We start from the raw sequence: 20,255 nt of genomic DNA on the forward strand, positions 1-20,255 counted from the left end.
TTTGCTTGTACCCAAAACCTTATGGTCACTGACACGTGCCAGGTAAACCTGAATGCAGGAATCATCATTGTTATCCTTTATTCCTAAGGATGGAGACAAGAAACAGTAGCGAGGGCCTGAGAGGAAGAAGCTGTGTTAGGTCAGCACCTGTGTGGGTGGCCGGGGACACAGGGTCCCCGGTGACAGTCAGAAGCAGGAGGCCCAAAGGTTTGGTCTCTGAACTAGGGCCGTGTGACCCTGGCCAGGTGATCTGACCTCTCCATGCTCTGCTGGTGGGAGCTGAGGCCAGCTTCCTTGGTCAGCCAGAAGCCTGAGTCTGGACCGAAGTCTGTGGCCGAGGCAGGGAGGTCCTCTTCATGGCTTTGTCTTCCACTGAGCAGTGGCTTTGGGGTCCACCCCGATGGCTGGGCCTCAGTTTCCTCATCTGGAAGGGGGATGCTGTGGTATAGCTTAGAGGAAGCCATATGCTCAGACACGTTTTGCAGCCTCCACGAAGGCTGTGCAGAAGCCGTGGTTATTATTAGAATAATGGAACGTAGGATGGGTGCTCCACAGAGTGGGGGAAGTCTGAGCACAGGGGAGGCAGAGCTCTCGGCGGCTCCAGGAGTGTTCCAGGTTTCGGGCTCCGTGTGCTGCAGTTAGAGGGCCCAGATGCTGCTTGGGGGCTGGGCCTGAATTCTGGCTCCCTCTCCTGTATTGCCTGGAGTAGGTTATATTGCATCTGTCTGCCTTCGTTCCCCCTTCTGTAAAATGGGCACCATTGGAGTTTCTACCTCTTGGAGGAGCTACAAGGACTCAGAGAATTGAGGGACCAGCTGGACCCTCAGGACCTGCCTTGGCATCCATCAAGATGGTAACCACATGGCCTGGCTGCCTGGAAAGGTCTGGAGCGGCCTCCGGCAGAACTTAAGTTCTCCCTCACTGGCCCGAGGCCTCCCTTCTTACCTCCATCTGAAACCAAAGCCCAGCATCTGCTTCCCCGGGAGCTGTTTAATATTCTGCCGCTGTAAAATGGACTCATTGGAGCCACCCGAAAACAGCTGAATGAGCCCCCCGGCGCCCAGCGGCCTTTCAGAGCAGCTCTGGGCCCCCTCGGGCCTCGGGGAGGCTGGCAATGGCAGCCGCCATGGGGGAGGGGCTTCTTTTTCTTCTCAGTGCCTTGGGGGGCCTGGGCCCCCAAATGGGGCTCCTGGAGGGCTAGGTGGGGGGCCAGAGTCTGGGGAGGGGTGGCCTGGGCTCCCAAGCTTGTGCAGAGCCTTGTTCATGCTTCTTGGCTCAGAGGCTCTGTGTGGGGGGCCTCCCTGGGCAGCTGAGGAAGTGGGGCCGTCCCCAGAGCCACTCCTGATGGGGCACCCCAGCCTCTGACCAGCCCCACGAAGGCAGGAGGCCCTGCTGCTGTGGCCGTGCCTCACGACAGCGATGGCAGTGTTAGGGATGGGAAGGCGGGTGGTGACAGTGACGATGGTGCCAGAGAAAGTGGTAGTTAGGGGATGGGGTGCGAGCAATAAGGGGGACACAGAGCCACAAGTGCTTACTGACACCCAAAGCCGCGTCCAGTGTGATTTCTGTGCTCTCATGGACTCCTCGGAACCGTGAGGGGAAACTGTTAACCCTGTTCTCATTGCCGGGTGAGAAACTGAGGCCCAGCCAGCAAGTTGGCCACGTTCAGGCAGCTAGGAAAAGGCCACTCTGTGGAGGGCTTCCCCGGAGCTGGCTTGTGCCGTTGTGCCATCTGCCGTGATGGACAGGCTTCTGTGCCTGCAGGGTTGTCTTGGGGTCAGGTGGGAGGTGGCACCATACAGAGCGGGGCACAGGCATACAGTTGGTGCCACCTAAGTGCTGTGTTATCGCTCCTGGTTGACTTGGTAGCAGCCGCGGCCCACTCATAGGCAGCTCACAGCCCTCTCCCTTCTCCCCACACCCTATTGCTCCTGTGTGCCTCGATTCCACCCGGCTCCCTGGAAAGGCAGATGGTACCGGAGTGCTTCCAGGTAGAAGTCGGATTAATTTCATGTAATTATCTGTGATAAAATTAAATATTACTTGCAATTAGTCTTGGGCAATTTCTCTGCCGAGACACAGTAAGGTAGCGGGGCGAAGGCAGCTGCGTTGGTGCCCGCTGGCCGGGGCGCGGGGCCGGTTGGTGCTGGGTGTACCCTGCCCGCACACCCCATCACTGGGCCTGCAACCCATAGCAGTGATTTCTCCCTGGACACAGAGCTCCTGGAAGGATGTGATAGCCCCTTTCCTCACCCTTATGTTATATCTGAAGGGTCGAAGCAAATAGCACTGGGCTTAGAGTCCTCAGCAGGTGGCCTGAAGCATGTCTTGGGTCACATCCTGTCTGGAAGATCCTAAATCTCTATCTCCAGTAACGCAATCCCAGGTGCAGCATTTCCTGTCCAAGGTTCCAGTCCTAGCAACTTTGCTTCCTTGCCTTGGGGCCTTGGGCAAACCACTTCCTTTTGGGGGAACTTGTTTTCTTAATCTGTAAAATGGGAGCAATAATCATTCTATAAATTAATCTAGGGGTTGGCCTTTTTCTGTAAAGGACCCAACAGTAAATACTGTTGTTGGCTTTACATATCCCAAGTTCTCGGTCACTCGTACCAACATGGGTATCCTCAGGCAGAGGTGGCCCCCATGGTTGTGGCTGTGTTCTGACTCAATTTCACTTATGGACACTGAAATTTGGATTTCATAAAATTTTCATTCGTCATGAAATAGACAACTTTTTATTTTTTTCAACCATTACAAAACGTGAAACAAAGATTTTTTAGCTCTTGCACTGTAAGAAAATCCCTCAAACCCCCAAACCAGATGGTAGACTGGATTTAGCCCGTGGGCTGTAGTTTTCTGACCCCCCTCTCCTCCCAGTTCCACATTAAAATGCCTTTTATGGGTTTATTTAAGAGTAAGTTAAAACAGGTTTGCACTGCGAAGTTTATTGTGATGACCCTCTCTTTTTATGGTTTACACCTGTGTCTTTACAGTTTTTGGTGTACTCTTTGACCAAGGCAGGACTTACTGCTGCTGCAGGGAGAACAAGGCAGGGAGAGGGAAAGTGCTTTGTTCAAGGTCACATAGCTGGGAAAGGCAGGAGTGGGCTGAGCCCACAGTTTCCTGCCTGGCCCGGAGTCTGCCTGGAAAGGCCTCGGGATCCTGTGCGGCACTTTGGTATTGTAAAGCACACTGGCCCAGGGCCTCCGTCCTTTCTTCCCTGAGCCTCAGCTTCTCTGCCTGGGAATCACTGTCCTTTGGACCTCTTTCCGTGCACTGGATTCCCCATCCTGGGTGCTTGCCGGATTGCAGGGAATGGGAAGTTCTCTTTCTCATCCCTTTAGCAGTTCTGAAGTTCAGGCGAAATCACGCATGTGGTTGTGCATGTTTGTAATTCCAGCTGCTCAGGAGGCAGGAGGACAGCACGATGAAGACCAGCCTGGGCAACTTTGTGAGTCTATGCCTCACAGCTAAATAAAAGGGCTGGGGATGTAGCTCAGGATTGGAGCACTTGCCTGGCATATGCCCGTGCTGGTGGGGTGGCGGCAGCGATAACTTGCACAGCCTCGTGGCTCAGAATCATGGGAGCGTGTGCTGTGCTGGCCAGAGAGTACTGAAATCAGGGGTGCTATAAATGGAGATACAGATTACACCCCAGGTTAGGCTATGGACTCTGAAATCGCCCATATTGGTCACGATTGGCATTTAGTGACTGTGACCTGGGGCAGGTCCCCTTGGGTGTTCACATCTCCCTTTATTCATTGTCCAGAAGATGAGAATATTACATACATTACAGACTGTCATAAGAACAAAGGACACCGCAGTGAAAACTGAGCCTGGGGCCCGCCATGTAGCGGGTGATCAATACATTGGCATCACTGTTCTTATTATCCTCATTTTTAAGTTTTCAGTCATTGAGTGTCCAGGTGTTTTTTCTAAGGATTGTGGATTTTAGCCATCCAGAGGTTTAAGGGGGAGGCCTGATGGAGAGATAAGAGGCAGGAAGTGTGGGTTTTAATCCCAGCTTGGCCTTGATCTATCAACTGACCTTGGGCAGGTCATGGTATTTCACTGGGCTTTGGTTCCTCCTTTGTAGTTGCACTAGGTGGGATTAAGAGTCAGTGTCAAGTCGGTGTCAAATGTCAAGTGATTAGTCCTGGTTGCCTATAGCATTGTGTTGAGAAAGTCAGAGGCTGCCTGGATCCTGTAGGAGGCAGTGCTACAATTGATTAGCAATGCCTGCTGTGGGTGCAAGAAAAAAAAATGCTCTGTTAGACATTTTATGTTTTTAATGATTCTAGAAAGAAACCTTTGTGGCTCCTCCCAGTCCCACATTTATCTCAATCTATGGAACTTTCCTATTGCCTTTTGATGGAGATTGCCTTTTGCAATAAAAATTGGTTGTCTTGGCAGCCAGTGATGCAGATTGAGAGAGACTGAAGGGCAGCTTCTATGCTGTCCCATAGAACTTGCTGCAATTATGGAAATGTCCTCTCGCTACCCTATCCAGTGACAACCGCTGGCCACAGGTAGTTACCAAACACCTGAAATACAGCAAGCTAGCCCCAGGCTGTTTTCACTAAGGTTCCAGAGTGAGGGATTGATTTTAAAATTTCCTTTCACTAAAAATGCAGAACTCCCCTGTGCTGGTGGCTACCTGATTGGATGTCACAGTTCTGGACTCCCAGGGTCCTGGAGCTGCAAGAGCTCTCTTAATCAGTCATCGGTCATCCACTAGTGATGCCCCAGGAACTCGGGGCAGGTCCTTGGGTTAGAGCCTGTTGCTTGGCAGCAGAGGCAAGCAGCGTCTTGGAGCTCCGCCCACGGGAACCGCCTCTGCAAACTCAGTGGGTGGGCTCTGCACAGAGGAGGAGCCTTGCTCTTCTGCACCACAGGCCTCTGTGGGTGGGGGCCTGGACTAGATCTGGCCCCTCAGAGGACCTGTATACTGGGCTGTCATCATACTCTGGGCCCAGACAGAGTAGGAAACGGACAGATGCTACCAGGTCACAGTGGGCAGACCACGAAAGAAGGCAGGGGGTGGGCCTTAAGGACAGAGGGAAGCGTGTTTTGTCCTTTCCTTTCTCCTCTCTCCCTTTAGGCCTCTCCTGTCTCTGTCTCTGACTCTGTCTCTGTCTCTTTCTGGTGTGGGTCAAAAGTAAAAGAGGCTTTGGAAACTGACTCTCCTGGATCTCGCCTTAGCTGCTCTCTTGCTGTGTGGCATTGAGCAAATCACTGGACTTCTCTGAACCTATGTCTGCATCCTTTAGAAAGGAGCAACAGCCCTGTCCTCTGACGGCGGGATTCCGTGTGGTGATAGGTGCAAAATGTGTAGGAGGCCGGGTTCCTTTCCTTGGCAAACATTCAGTTACATTACCCTGCAGTGCTCTAACACCTGCCCCTTCTAACATCATCAAAACACACACAGTGACACCCCATCCCACACCCCTCCTCCTGCCCAAAGAGGGTGTTGGGCAGGGAAGGGTCAGCAACCAAGTGCTTCTGTCTGGAGTCCACTTAAAAATCATCCCAGACACTGTCCCAGTAGGCTGCTCTCAGGCCGGTGGAGCTGATGGCTGGGTCCTGGGTCAGACTCCCCACGCAGGAAGAGAGGGCTGGCACTTGTCAGCGTACCCCAGGGACAGCTGTGGTGTGCTGTCCATGTTAAAGGAATCTTTATCTTAAGGTTTCTTCACCCACTGGCAGGATCTCAGATCAACTGGAGGAGCCTACTTTCCCGCCTTACAGGGAAGGCTGTGCTGGTGGGTGTCCTCCTTGGCCGCAGGCAATTTGGGCAAGGACAGGAGGCAGCCCTACTGGTGAAGGCCGGTGTGTAACTGCCCCCAGAAAGGCCCTGGAAGCTCCATTTCAGATTTGTCTGCAGGCCCAGGGCCTGTGTTGTGTTTTGGGTCTTGTACCCTCCATTTTTAGAGGTTGTTTCTATCACTGGGAACTGATGCAGTCAACACACACAGGCGGGAGACTTCTGAGCACTGGGTGTCAGGGCCACAGTGGGGAATACAAGAGACCAGACAGTCAGGTTCGTGGGCCTTAAGGTCTCGGGGTCCTGAGACAGACAGGGCAATTATGAGAAGTCGGGGTCCATGTGAAGTGTTACATTACAGGGAACATGAGCCCACTGAGGGCCTGGGGAGGCCTCTAAGGAGGAGGACATGATGACTTGGCCAGGGCAAGGGAGGGTGGACAGTGGTGGCCAGGTGTAGGGGACAGTGGTGGACACGGTGCTTCCCGTAGGTGGCTGGGGCTGAGCTAGTCATGCTTCTGCCCCTGAGTTACCCTTCTCCAGCCTCAGTTTCCCCAGAATACAGCACCACTCAGCCCTGTCTTCTAGGGTCTGGTTCTGCTTTCTTCAGAAGGCCCCAGGGACAAGGGGCTGTGACCTCTGCCGGGAGGAGCAGCTCTGGGTGCTTCTTCACCCCAGAGATGTAACCCAAATGCAGAAAATCCTCCTGTGAGGTGGGGTGTGGGTGTTGCAGCCTGTGTGGGAAGGTGAGGCTGGGGCTGACTTACTCACCCGGTGCTTCCCTGTCCCCCGGGCCCACACCCCACCTTTTCAGGTCAGTGCCAGCAACAGGATGGGCGCAGCGGATGATCCTGGGGCTCAGCTAGTTGGTGCCACTCAATCCTTCTGCTACCCCAAGAGAGAGACTAGCAAACATTTCCCAGCAGTCCATGGTGCAGTTTGGGGGTGAGGACAGCCACTTGGTGGCCTGTTCAAGTCACAGAGTCACAGTCCTGGCAGGCAGCTCTCCTGCCAAGGACAAAGTGGATGGCGGCACAGAGAGGGCAAGTGGTGTACCTGAGGTTGCACAGCCAGCTTTAGGCAGAGCCAGATCCTGGTTTCCTGGCATGGGAGAGCTGAGCCAAGCCTCGAGGAGAATCAAGTTTGGGATTGTTTGTGTTGGGCCACCCTCTTGCCAGAGGAACCCTCTGGAAGTGACAGCCAAGGATGGGTGTGCCAAACACAAGTACCCTGGGGGCTTTGTTCCCTAGTGCACTGATGTAATAATCATCCTGAGCTTTCTAAGCCCACAGGGGCTCCCACTGCTCCACCCATCCTATCACTCTCCCCTAGGCAGACAGATGCCAGGGGCTGGTTAAACTAACTCAGGTGCTAGACTCACACAGACCCAGATTCCCATCCATTTCTGCCATTTACCAGCTGTGTTGTATGGCTCTGACCCCGATGGAGGGGTCAGGAGGATAAATAAGACCCATCAGCTAAAGCATCACAGGGCCTGGGCATCGCACTCTGCCTCCTGTGTCTGCTCGGGCCCCAGGAACCCGGCCTTTACTGTCTGCTTTGTCTTTTACCTGCCCTCTCCAGTGTCCTGCTTCCCACCCTCCGGCTGGCCTGCCCAGGCCCTTCTGCTCCACACAGGCTCCCGGGACCTGGCACTTCCATCCTCTGTCCCTCCAAGGTGGCCTTGCTGTGCATCAGGGAACCCACTCTTCTCTTCTTGAACCCAGGGCTGCTCTGCCACTGAGCGACATCCCAGCTGCCTAAGTTGCCCAGGATGAGCTTAAACTTGGGGTCCGCCTGCCTCAGCCTCTCAAGTAGCTGGAGATACAGGTGTGCACAGCCGCACCTGCTCCTTTCTTATTGCTGTTGTGGACGCACCTTGGACTGGCTTCTTATTTTTCTGACTTTTATAACCGTCACCTGACCCCATTTAACACCGAATCACTTTTTAAGTAGGAGGTAGGAAGGTTTTCACTATATCCCCAGAAGGGGGACGGCCCCAGTGAACAATAAGGACCCTCTGAATACGGGAGGGCCGTGGTGAAGTCCTCCAGCTGCAGAGCGTGCACTGAGTGTCTCCTGGGTGGCTGGCTGCTGCTTCCTCCTCCTGTGAACCTGAACAACTGATGTCACCTCTGCAAGGCTCAGATTCAGGGCTCAGCAAACATTTTCTACACAAGGGCTGCCAGCCAGTGTTTTAGGTTTTTGGTTTATACAACATGATGGTGACTTTTATGTGTCAACTTGACCAGGTCCTGGGGTGCCCAGATATTTGTTGGCTATTGTTTCTCAGGAGAACACGGACCGATACCAGTAGTCTCTGTTGCAACTCCATGGAAACAGCCACAAACAACCCATAAACACACACGTGTGGCTGTGTTCCAATAAAGCTGCATTTGCAAGCACAGGCAGGGGCCGGCTGAGTGTGACCGTGGTCTGCTAACCTGGAAGTTCTGCATCTGTGACTAGGTGCTGCCCCAGGGTTATGGCAAGGATTAGTGAGCGTAAGAGGATGACCTGGGATGGGTATGGCTGCCACTGTCACCTGCCATTGTGACTATTCTGGAATGTCACTCAGCCCTGTGGGTGTAGGACCTCATCTCACAGGCAACAGGAACACAGGGGCTAATGGTGGACCCTCGCCTCTCTGCTTCCTGTGCGAGGGCCTGGATTGCACATTAGCACTTCCTTGGGCCTCAGTTTCCCTAATGTAGCCTCAGAGAGAACTCATTGATATTGGACACGATGATCCCATTGGGTGTGAGGAGGGAAGGTGGAGGTACAGAGATGAGGTGTCCCTTATAGGGGTTACCATCTGGATGTGGCAGGGGTGATTAGGAGCTGGGCTAGGTTTCTTGGGACTTGAGTTACAGCTGTGACTCAAAAGCAGCCCTATTGGTTAAGAGCTTTTTGGGTGCATTCTGGGGAGTGGGGATAAAGGGAAACTCTTATCTCCCTTCTGTTTAGAGTTAGAGAGTCTTGTATGTTTCTAAGTCAGATGCCCTGTGCCAAGGCCAGAATGAATGAGGCGGAGGCTTCTTAACGATTTTGACTTTCCTGATATACTGCCTGTGCTCAAAAGCTTTCCATTGCTCCCCACTGCTAGCAAGACAAGGCCCCTCTGTGAAGTCTCTCTGGGTCCCCAGGTTCCTGGCTGAGACCCCAAACACAGGTGGCCTTTTGCTTTGCTTTGCAGGTCTGTGTGAACACCTCTCAGCCAGACTGGGAGCTCTGGGGAACGGGCTGCGGTGGGCTTCACATACAGAGCTGGGGTCCACACTGGGTGTGCTGCACTTGCTTCTGGCCACACCGTCAGTCCCCCTCCCTGCCATCTGACTTGTGTGGGCTGCCCAGGCCAGGGTTGGGGGAGCCATGGCAGCAGTAGGACACTGAGTAGCACTTGGGGACCTGGAGCTTTCGTCCTCTCTTTGAAGCTGGGAATGACAGAAACTGTTCTTCAGGGGAGGCAATGGAGACTTGGGGATCTGAGGGGGCTCCTTCTGGGTCATGCAGCCCCGCAGTGCTGGGGTGGGCATGTGTCTTGGAGCGTGGCTGTTCCTGTGCAGTCCTTCCTTGGGGACACAGTGGTTCTCTGGGAACCTAGATGCAGAGCTGGCTGTCTGCCATCCCTGCTCACCCCAAGAAAAAAGCAGACTCTTAGGTGAGGGAGGAGCCGTCAGCCCCAGAACTCTGCACCAAACATTGGTCCTTTGCAGCCTTGCTTTCTGAGACTCAGATTCTTGGCTGAATGGGCCTTTGCCTCCCTCCTAGAGCTGAAAGTGGGCTTCTAAAGGAATGTATGTATTTTTCTTATTTAATAACCAAGGTGTTTGTTGAATGACTTACCCATGCCAGCTGGTATGCTGGGAACTCAGGGAAAGGCCAGGTTGTCCCAGTTTACTTGTAGGGTGCTGGGACTCAGAGATACAGTGTCCTGCCTAAGGCCAGCCAGAATCCGGTCTGATGTCACATAGGCGAATCTTAACAAGAAAAGGCATGGGGGCTGGGTGGGAGCCAGGGTTCACAACAGCACCGTGAACTGGGCAGTAGGAAACGGAGTGTGAAGCTTGCAATATGGCTGCATCCCTGCTGCTGTGAGGAGGACACGTCTCTGTTTCTGTTTCCCTGGCGAGGAAACTGAGGCATGGGGGTTGATTTCCACACAGTCCCCTCCAACCAGTGCCCCCTTGCTGGCCATCAGGAGGGAAGCTGCAGGCTGCGGAGGGAGTCTCGCTCTTCTTCCCCCCGAGCTGTTGTGTCTCAGCAGCATCAGGTCAGGAGTGGCTGGGGGCGTGTGGGCCGCAGCTGTCACGGGTCACTGCCTCCCTCGTGGCTGGAGGCTGCAGGATGAGGCCACTCGGTAGTGCTCAGCCTGGTCCCTCCACCCACCCTGTGGACCGTAGCCCTGGCACCCACCCACCCCTTTCGAGGTGGGAACGGTCCCCTGCATGGGTCTGTCCCTATGCCTGGTCCTGCCCCCAGCTCTGGGTGGCCGCTTTGCCTGTGCCCTTGATGCTTTTCCTCCCCGAGCCCCTGGCCAGCTCTCAATCTAGATGACAGCTGCCCTCAGCCAAGTCACTTTGCATTAACTTCCTAGGCTGCCAGGGCCTGGCAACCACCGCCCCACCCTCACTGTCACCGCAGCCCTGTGTTCACCCTCCGGGCCCTGCGAAGGGGGTCAGGGCCCCTGACTGTCGGAGGGGGCTTTCGTGGAGTCCAGCTCTGTGCGAGGGCAGAGGGCCCCTGCAAGGCTGGCGTGTGGCTGGAGCTCCTAAGCGGGGGCCATGGAGCAGCATGGGCCGGGCAGCGACTGTTGTCCCCAGGATAGTTCCCCAGAGGTCCCAGTCTGGCTGAAGATGTGGTGTGGTGGGGCAGCACCCCCAGGATCAGTCCTCAGAGCTGGGAATGAAAAGAAAGATGGAGAACAAGAGGCAAACCCAGGGCTTGGGAGCGCAGCACGGTCCAGGGCAAGCTGGGCTATGTAACAAGACCCTGTCTCAAACCACCAAACAGCAGAATAGAGCAAAAGGGAGAGGGAGGGCGAGAGAGCGCGTGGATAGATGGTTGGGAAGATGAGGAGGGAGGATGAACAGGAGAGAGGTGGGCTAAGAAGGTGGGAGAGAGGAGGGATGCAGCATCTGCCAGGGACTGTCAGGATTTGACCAGGGACATTTTCCTTTCTTAGTGTGATTTTGCTAAGGCCACTATTCGGGCCTGGAGCACCGCCTCCCGGAGGTGGAAGCACCTGGGCCTCTTGCCTGGGTCCTGGGATGGCCCGGCAGGGTGGAATGGATCTGTGGCCCACAGGCTCTGTGTTGTCATGGTAACTATCATCAGTGACGGGAGATCAGAGGGGCTGGGGACACAGGTGGCAGGCTGGGTTGGGGAGCTGCTGGCCCCTGCTCCTCCATTCCATTCCCTGGGGGTGTGGGTGTGGGTCACTGTGCTTGGTTAAAGTGCCTGAGGTCCCCAGCTTTGGGAGGGCTCCTGCCAAGCAGGGCTGAGAATGTGTCTTTCATGAAAACACCCAACACTGTGCTGTGCAGTGTGTCAGGCTCAGTTTTGGCCTGGGTCTCCAGGTGGTCGCCTCTGGCCTTCTCCGGACAGTTGTGATGGGGAGACAGAGGCCCAGCTCACTGATTCACCTGAGATCATGCAACTGGTGGGCGTCAGAGCTGAGATACAAATGACCATGGAGCCTGGGTCCCTGACTTCAAGATGGGGCTGCTGGATGTGGGGAAGGGAAACTGTAGCAGTTCCCTGTTTTCTCCCTCAGAGGGTGGCCGTGTGTAGCCCCCCCCCCTCTGCTCCCAGACACCCAGCTGAGTTCGGCTATTCCTGCCCCTGCATCCAGTGTGCATGAGGCCCCTGGCGCTGCAAGGCTTCCAGTTGGGTTTAGGGGCCACCTGCATAGGGATCAGGTGCAAGGTAAGCTTCTTTGAAGGAGCTGGGTGTAGCTCAGGGGGAGTGCTTGCCCAGTATGTGTGAGGTCCAGGGTTCTATCCCCAGTGCCCCACACAATCACAATGAGTTGTAACATCTGTGATGTCACTTCCATGGTGTGGGGCGGGGGACTCCTCACCCCGGCCAAGCCCCATGGATCCGGCATTGCCCTGCTAGGAATGGGTTCAGTCCCCCCCCCCCGCCGGGAGGGTAGGGAGGAAAGGTGACTGGCCTGCAGGGAAGAATGCCAGGGACCAAGGTACAGACCTGCTCATCTACTCCAAACCCCACAGGGTTTTTTCCGTCGTCAGAAGCCCTCAGGACGCACCTAGGCTCTGATGCCTCCTCTGCCGGGACCAGAGGTCATACTTCCCATCTTGGCTGGTGTGAGGTGTGTGTGAGGTGTGTGTGCCAGCAGGGGTCGCATGGCTTGAATAGGGGGTGTCTGAAGAGCATTGGTGGCAGCCAGGTAGGATGGGGGGGAGCAGGGGTGAGGAGGGAGGGTGCTTTAGACCAAGCAGCATTTGGAGGTGACAAGGATCGGCGCTCTGTAGAAGGACTGCGTAGCTGGGGCTCTAGGAATGGAAAAGAAACAGGGAAATGAGACCAGAGACCCAAAGAGGGAGACTGTGCCAAAGTGGGGACCTCATCCTGGGGCAGGGAAAAGCCGTGGAAGGTTTACGCAACAGTGAAGTGCACTGTGGTTGGTGCTTAGGGTGCTGCTGGCTCACAGAGGAGAGGAGGCCAGGGGGCAGCAGTCAGTGGGGACCTGGACTGAGGTGGGGCCACGGGGCAGGAAAAAGGAGGTGGGTTTTGGAGGTGGGGCCACGGGGCAGGAAAAAGGAGGTGGGTTTTGGAGGCAGCCTCTTCCCTCGCTGGTACTTGGGGTGACCCGGTGAAGAGCCACTTGAGATGCCCAGGGCTAGCATGGGCGGGACTGGCGCAGCCCATCTGTACACAGGTAGCAGGAACTTCAGGGGTCGGCGTCATGGGTGTGCCTGTGTGTGTCTGGGGAGTTCCAGGGCTCTGTGGCTGCAGGATGAAGGCCCCAGAGGAGGGGCCCAGCCTTGTGGCTGCCTGGCCTGCCTCAGGGACCGGCCCCCAGCAGAGTGGTAGCTGTCACAGAAACCAGCATCTCTCCCCTCACCCCTGCTGAGCCCAAGAATGGGAGGAACCGCAGCACATCTGCCTCTGCGGGCTCCAGCAGGTGAGCCGGAGAGGCGCTCTGCCGTGTTCTGGGGCCCACACTGTCTCTTACATAAGTGCCGTTAAAAATATGCCAGGAGTTCTCACTCGCCTGCTGTGCTCTGGGGGAGCCCCCACCTGTGCACAGGGAAATTGCCCCATGGCTCGGAGCTGGCACGTGGTGGTTCTGACTGCATATCTGTTCCCTCGCCTTGAGAACCGTGAGTGTCAGAGCCTCGGACCTTTCCCAGGGCTTCCTCTTAGCAGCCAGGAGGCAGGTTCCTTACTGTTCCCACATTCCCATCCTTGTCAGTCCCGGGTACACTGCCCTCACCCCTGTTCTGGTCCACGGTCACACTGGTGGGGAGTACGGCATGCCCCGTGCTCCACATGGGTCAGTCCCTCCTCCTCCTCATGGCCTCCACCACCGCCAACCCATTGCTTTCCCGGAACTCAGGTTCTGAGCGCGGCAGCTGCCTGCATAGGCACCAATGGCAGCTCTGCACTGGCTGAGCCACGGAAGTGGGACAGATGACTTTAAGTATTCATGCAGCTTTGGGCACCTGCACCCTGCTCTATGCTTCCCACAGTGGAGTCCCCTGTCCCTGTGTGGACTGAGAGGCGAATGGGGCAAAGTCCACTGCGGGTCTTTTTGTGGCAGTGGGGAAACAGGAGGTAGCTCTGACCTTGGTGGCATGATTTGAAGTTGGTTGGCAAAAATGATCCTGTCAAAGGCTGTAGCATTACAGGGACAGGGTGACAGTGTGGTGCAGAGGGGTGATGGATGAAGGAAGGGCTTGGAAGGGGCGTTGGGAGGAGGACCGGAGGGGGGTCTGGTCCTGGCCTAGATCATGGCTGTGGACATCAAGTGGCCAGCTTTAGGCAATAGATGGCTTTAAAACTGTCCTGCGGTCCTTTCTGCTGGGCGGCCACACACATACCTCTCAGCTCCTGTGTGGCCTGAGTCAAGTGAGGTGTTATATATTTAAGGCAAAGATGGCCCTCCCCTGGGACTGACCCCATGTGCACCGTGACCTCAAACTTGTGATCTTTCTGTCTCCCCATCCCCATAGCTGGGATCTTGAGTCATTGCCAGTAGGTCTTTCTCACGTGCCCCAAGCTGTGCTGAGTCAGGCCTGCCAGGAATCCCGGTCTCTTGGAACTCACCTCCAAGTTATGGATGAGGAAACCGAGGTTCTAAGACAGAAGCCCGCTGCCCAGACACGGGCCATCCAGGAACCAACCTCAGACTGACCAGCTGGGAATCCTTGGCTGAAAGGAGGGAGCCGACCAGGCCCTGTGGCCTCCCTGTGTCTCCCCCTGTGTCAGACGGGGCTGGGGGTCACACTGCAGGTTGCTTACACCCCACCGAGCACCTGCTGTGTACCAGCTTATCTGTGCCACTGCAACCGCAGCCTGGTGGAGGCCAGAAACCCACAAGGGAAGGCCACACACCGTGGTGTCTGCCGGCACTGGGTAATACCAGGGCCTAACCCTTGGGCTTGGTGAGGGGCGGTGTTATCTTGGGGTGCTGGAGTGGGGGATGGCCTGCTCCATGCCCTGAAGCCTGGAGACAGACAGCGTCTCTCTGGCTGGGACAGGTTGGGGCTTGAGGCAGCTTCCATGGGCCTGATTTATCAAGGCAGCGGCCCTGTAGCCCAGGGGAGCCACCGTTGCAGGTTGTGCTGGGTCCCCCAGTTGAAATGAATTGGATGAGGGGATGAGTTTGGTCATGCTTGGTTGTCAAGTACCAAAGCACAATATCCTCCTCAAAATGTTCCCTGAGGATGCCGGACTGCACGTGGCTTCACTCTCTCTGAGCCCTAGGTGCTTCTGTTGAAGTGGGGAGATGGTCACAGGCTGCTGGGCTGGCTGGGCGTGGAGCTAGATAACACACAGAAGATGTTCTGTTGTGTGCCTGGCATGACCTCTTGCAATCCAGCCCGAGCCAGAGGCCTGCTGTCTGTGGGACTGGGGTGCAGCTTGCGGAGGAGTGGGCTGTGACTTGGGAGGAAACAGCTCTGGGCCATTTGGCCCTTGGGGTCCATCTGCAGGCATCACTGAGCTAACCTGCATCCTGCATCCTGGAACGGTGCTCAGGACATTCCAGCCACTTTCACCTTCCTGGTGTTTGCAGCCACAGAGCGAGGGAACCTGGGTTTGGGAGCTTGGACTTGGTCTTGTCCAGGTTCTGCCTGCTGGGCCTCAGTTTCCTCATTCATGAGTGGGCTCAGGTATGCAGGTGTGGGGGCTGTGCACTGGGGTCACTGGAATCCAGGGTCTGTGGGTGCTGGGTGACCCTGCACCCGGTCCCTCCACCTTCCAAGGTTCCTGTTCCTAGGAGTCCCTGGCTATGGCTTCACCTTACCACCCAGCTCTGCCACTGTGGGATCCATGCCTCAGCTTCCCTGTCTGTGAAAGGGGGCAGAGATGCCAATGTCACAGGCAGAAAGTGCCCCTGCCAACCCCCAAAAGGGGGTTTTGAGGATTTTCTAGGTAGCTGCAAGGGTCCTTTGCCTGTAGACCATCCAGGTCCTGTAGTGGGACCTCCTGATCCAGGCCATAGACGTCTCCGTGTTACCCACCAGGCATCTGAGGGGCGGGGAGGGTCACACAGCCTAGGAGCTGGGACTGTGCTCTGGCCCCAAAGTGACACTGCCTACTGGTATCACCACCCCACACCGTGCCTGGTCCATTGTAGGCCTGCCCTGAGGGCTTACAAACAAATGAATGAGAGAGTGGAGGAAGAGGGGCTCCCTCCTCCGCAGCTCAGGTTCTATCCAGCACGCGGGTCCTACAGGGAGGGGATCCCCATGTCTTCCCCCATGGCCTGGCCTCAGCCACGTGGCCTGTCCCTCCGGGAGATTTTCTCTGTGGGCTGAGGTTGGGCTCCTGGAGGGAAGTGGGTGGCCAGGGCTGCTGGGCTTGCTGTCTTCCTGGCTGGCGGGTTGTGGAGTGTACTATCAGGGTTTGTGCCCTCTGTGGAAGCTTGGCCCCACCCCAATTTCCTTTCTAAAGAGGCAGAGATTCACCATCAGCCCATAACATTTTTTTTTGTGTCGGTACTGGGGATCGAACTCACGACTCCCTGCTTGGAAGGCAGGTGCTTGTGCCGCTAAGCTAAATCCCCAGCCCTATCAGCCCATAACTAAACCCATGTTCCTGCCCTCTCTGAGAAAGGGGAAAAATAAAATAGCCAGTGGCCTCTTGGCAGCATCCTCCAAAACGACTGCACCTTCCCTTTCCTACCTTAGAACTCCCACTTCTGATGCTTATCTGGCCCTGTTCACACTCAGGTGTGAATGGTTGCCAGGCCCCTAACCTCAAGTGCATCAGATGTGGACATTGCTGTGATGCGTGGTGTTTCTGGGTCTGTGTGGCTGAGTGGGACAGGAATCGAGGGGATTTTTATTGACATAAAGAATAGATTCCCACACGTCAGTCCTCAACACCTGTCATGCAGCAGCGGGAGCTGGGGCTCGGTGCAGTTCTGGTAGGAGGTTGAGTTCAGACTCACAGTCTTTACTGCCTGGAGTACCGAGTCCTGCGCTCTGTGCTTTGAGGTGCCTTGTGCACACGAGAGGGCCTTGTTGCTGGGGCTTCTGACAGGTCGCTGTGTGCCTTATGGGTGTTCCATTTTCCGGGGGAAGTATCTGCCTTGGGTCACTTTGTGGGGCGGGACTGGAGTCTCCACCCTTGGGTTGGAGCTGTGTGCCTCCAGCAAAGTCTCTGGGCTGTAGACTTGGGCTCCATAAAACAGGAGGAGAAGGCCAAGCCCAGAGGATGGGAGGGAATGAGAGCAGAAGCAGGTGCCCCGGGGCTCCTCCCTTCCACCCCCTGCACAGAATCTCCAGGGATGGGGGTAGAGACAGGAAGGTGGGGAACCACAGGCCTCCATCTCTGCCTGCCCCTCCCTGTGCTGCTCCTGTGTGAGCTGGGGCAGCGCATTTTCCCTCCTGGCTCTCAGCTACCGAGGAGTGCTAGGCACTGACTGAGGAGGTCCCCAGGCATGGTAGCCCCTCAGCAAACGTCCAGCTGGAAGACAAGAAAACGAGCTGTGTTCTAGATGTGGGCAGGCCTTTCCTCTACACTTTCACTGGATCTGGTCAACTCCTACATGTCCTTTGGGGCCCAATTTAGATACCCCTCCTCTAGGAAGCCTTCCTGAGTAACCTGGACCACATGCCCAGGTCAGTCTTTTGGGAATGTTAGATCATCAGAAATGACAGAATCCCGCCTATCCTGCCAACTCTTACTTTCCAAGGGGGAGACTGAGACCCAGTAGGCATGAGAGGTTCCCTCGGCTGAGGCCTCCCAGCCAAGCCAAGGGCAACCACCCTGACCCACCAAGCCCCAGAGCCAGCCTGTTAGCTAACTGACCTCTTCTCTCCCTTCTCTCTCTGCAGCCCACGACCTCCCGGCGAGCAAGGCCTCAGCCACCCAGCCCGGCAGCCACTTGCAGTGCCTGTCTGTCCACTGCACCGATGACGTGGGTGATGCCAAGGCCCGTGCCTCTGTGCCCGCCTGGCGGTCCCTGCACTCCGACATCTCCAACAGATTTGGGACATTTGTGGCTGCCCTGACTTGAATCGACAAGAGAGGGCCCTCCCCAACCAGGCGCCCCTGTGTTCCCCCCTCCTCCCCTCCCCTGCCCTCACCCCGCTGTTAATTTGAAAGGGCCACTATTGCTGAGTGGATGATTTTCTTTTTCTTTCTTTCTTTCCTTTCCTTTCCTTTTTTTTCCCCCTTCTTTTTTTGGTCTTGATTGGTACCTGCTTAGTGGCATATGGACCCGAAAGGGTTAATTTAAAGGGGCGGGGGCGGGGGAACCTCAAAGTATTTTTTTTTTTTTAAAGAAACTGTCTGCCACAGTATGTTACCAGTGTTAACCCTCGGCAGTTAGCAGACTTTGCTGAAGCCTTTTTCCTGCTAGAGACTCCCCCGTTTCTCTGTCATCTTGGCATACACTTTTAGATGACCTCTTTCTTTGTTTTATTATCATGCTGCTTGTGTGTCCAAGTATTTCATAATAAGAAAAGAATTGCTTCCTTTTTTATTCTCCTTTCTTCTTCTTTTTCTCCTTTTCTGCCCCGCCCCCACCCTTGCTTTATTTTCCTCCTCCCTCTCTGCTTTGCTCACTATGAGAATGGTAACCCTGAGAGTAGCAGTCCTGGACTATGGCCGGGGAAAGTCAGATCAGACCGGCATCACAGTGTCACACATGGACATCCAGCTGTCACGGGTCACGCGGGAGCCAAACAATTAATACCCTTCTTAGGTATTCTGCCTGTGACTTTGTTTTGTCTGTTGAGATTGAGAGAGAGAGAGAGAGAGAATGGTTTTCTTTCCAACAGACACACTCTGGGCCTCGGGCTGTGTTCTGTTCTGTCCCTTTGCTCAGGAAGGGTGCAGTGGAGGGAGCTGGGGGACAGGAAGTTAGATGGGAGGCTCCTCTCCTCTCCTTTTTGGGCCTCCCTCCCGCCCTCCTTGGCTCCCTCTGCAGGGTGCCAGTTCTGCCTTTTGCAGAGTGTGGGCCAGAGGGTGGACCCTTCCAGCTCAGAGGCCTGGTTGCCGGGCTCCTTGCTCTTTCCTGGCCATGCACTCTGGGCAAGAAGTGGCCTGGGGGTGTCTCCCCACTTTTCTCATCCACTCCCCAGTCCCATCCTGGGAGGGATGAAGAGCCCCTAACTCACCCTGAAAGAAATCCCCCTTTTTCAGATTTTTCTTTGCAAACTTCTGGCGGCTTAGAGGAGGGACCCAGAGAACGCAGCTAATGGTTTCGATTCCTGGGCCTTTTGTTGTTTAACCCTGCGTTTCCCCATCTGATTTGATTTCACTCTGTTTTAAAACTAGAACCATGTCCCCCATCTCATGAGGAGGCAGAGCTAAGCAGTGGCCCCAGAGGCCTGGTGAGGGCCGGGATGGGTACCCCTGGGAGTGGTGATGCCCACGCCAAAGGCATTTGTGACTTGTGGGGTTGTGGGGGGCGTGTAGGTTCCTTGGCGGGTCCATGGGTGACTCTTCCTTCCTATCTTATTTCCGTTGTGGTGGCCGAGGGTGTCCCCCTTAACTTTTGGGTTTTGAGCCATCCCACTCTCCCAGAGTTTACAGGTCCAGCTTTTTTTTTTGCAAATGACCTTCAGGTTTGGGGCTCACTACACAACACCCATATTGTTTATTTCAAAGAACTCTTCAGCAAAGCCAGAGCAGCGTCCAGAAAACCCTCGCTCCTCCATCTCCCTCCTCCTCTTTCCTTGGTAGGCCCTTTAGGCTGAGGTCTGAGTCCAGGTGTCCGAGGTTCTTGCTGGACAGCCTGGCCAGGGACAGACCCCAGCTGCAGAGGGCAGACAGAGCAGGTGGTGTTCAGGTAACAGCAAGAAAGTTCGAGCTGTCGAGGTCCCGTGCTCCCACGGGCATGGGGAGGGACGGATGGACGTTCCCCCTGCGTGGGCTGCGGGAGAAGCGGCCGGATTGTGGACAGAGGAGGACCCCCACCCCTGCTATGTACAGCTGTTCGAGAATTTCATCCTTTTCCTTTTTAAACAGGAATGGTTTCTCCTTAATTGCTTAAGGCCGGGGAGCAAAGCGTCTTAACTTCTGTCTTTGACTTTCCCAGCGTGGACTCCATCAGCATTTGGCCATGAGCTCAAAATCTTGGAAACCTCTGAAGTTTTAAACATTCTCGCTCCCCACGACCCCAGAATGGAACAGCTTTTAAAACAGCCTTAAGCAAAAGGATGTAATTTCATTAAATTTGGTTTAATGGAAAGAATAAAAGCAAATGAGAAACACACCCGACGCACGAGCCCCCGAACACTGGTAATCGGTACTGCATAGCGAGCTCTTCGGGAACGAAACGAAATGTTGTTGCACATGTAAAATATGAAAACTTAACTCTGCTGTGTGTTAGGCAATCCTGTCATCTTTTTTGACTCTTAAGAGAAATTCATTTCTGAAATGCTTGGTTGGAAGACTGTGACAATAGCTCATGAAATTGAGTGTTATTTTTTTCTTTCTTTTTTAAAAAAATATGTAAAGTGCAGTCTTCCTTATTCATGCATATTGTATATACCTGTATATGTTTTCCTGAGCAGCTAAATAACAATAAATATGACGTTAATGGTGACGGAGGTATGTTTGTGGGTGGGGCTTGCTGTTCCTCCCCATCTCCTTGGGATGCTTCCTGTTCTCTGGGTTATGGGGGTGCAGGTCTGGATGCTGGGGTGAGTACGTGTGTGTGTGTGTGTGTGTGTGTGTGTGTGTGTGTGTGTGTGTGTATTTTTGGTACCGGGGATCGAACTCATGACTGTGTGCTTGTGAGGCAGGCACTTATGTCGCTGAGCTGAACTCCCAGCCCATGTTA

The 20,255-nt window shown here is 55.0% G+C and overlaps 1 protein-coding gene across 1 annotated transcript in view; it reads left to right on the forward strand.

Moving 5' to 3' along the window:
* Mn1 (MN1 proto-oncogene, transcriptional regulator) overlaps positions 1–20,018 on the forward strand; it is a 43,552-nt gene extending 23,534 nt beyond the window's left edge. The window contains exon 2 of the mRNA XM_003478351.5: positions 17,299–20,018. Coding sequence (XP_003478399.1) covers positions 17,299–17,480 — 182 coding nt within the window. The 3' untranslated portion in view covers positions 17,481–20,018. The remainder of the gene's footprint in view (positions 1–17,298) is intronic.
* Positions 20,019–20,255: the final 237 nt, after the last annotated feature.

Source organism: Cavia porcellus, unplaced genomic scaffold (genome assembly GCF_034190915.1).
Source record: "Cavia porcellus strain 051 isolate PalLab524CR breed Dunkin Hartley unplaced genomic scaffold, mCavPor4.1 scaffold_16, whole genome shotgun sequence".
Lineage (NCBI taxonomy): Eukaryota > Metazoa > Chordata > Mammalia > Rodentia > Caviidae > Cavia > Cavia porcellus.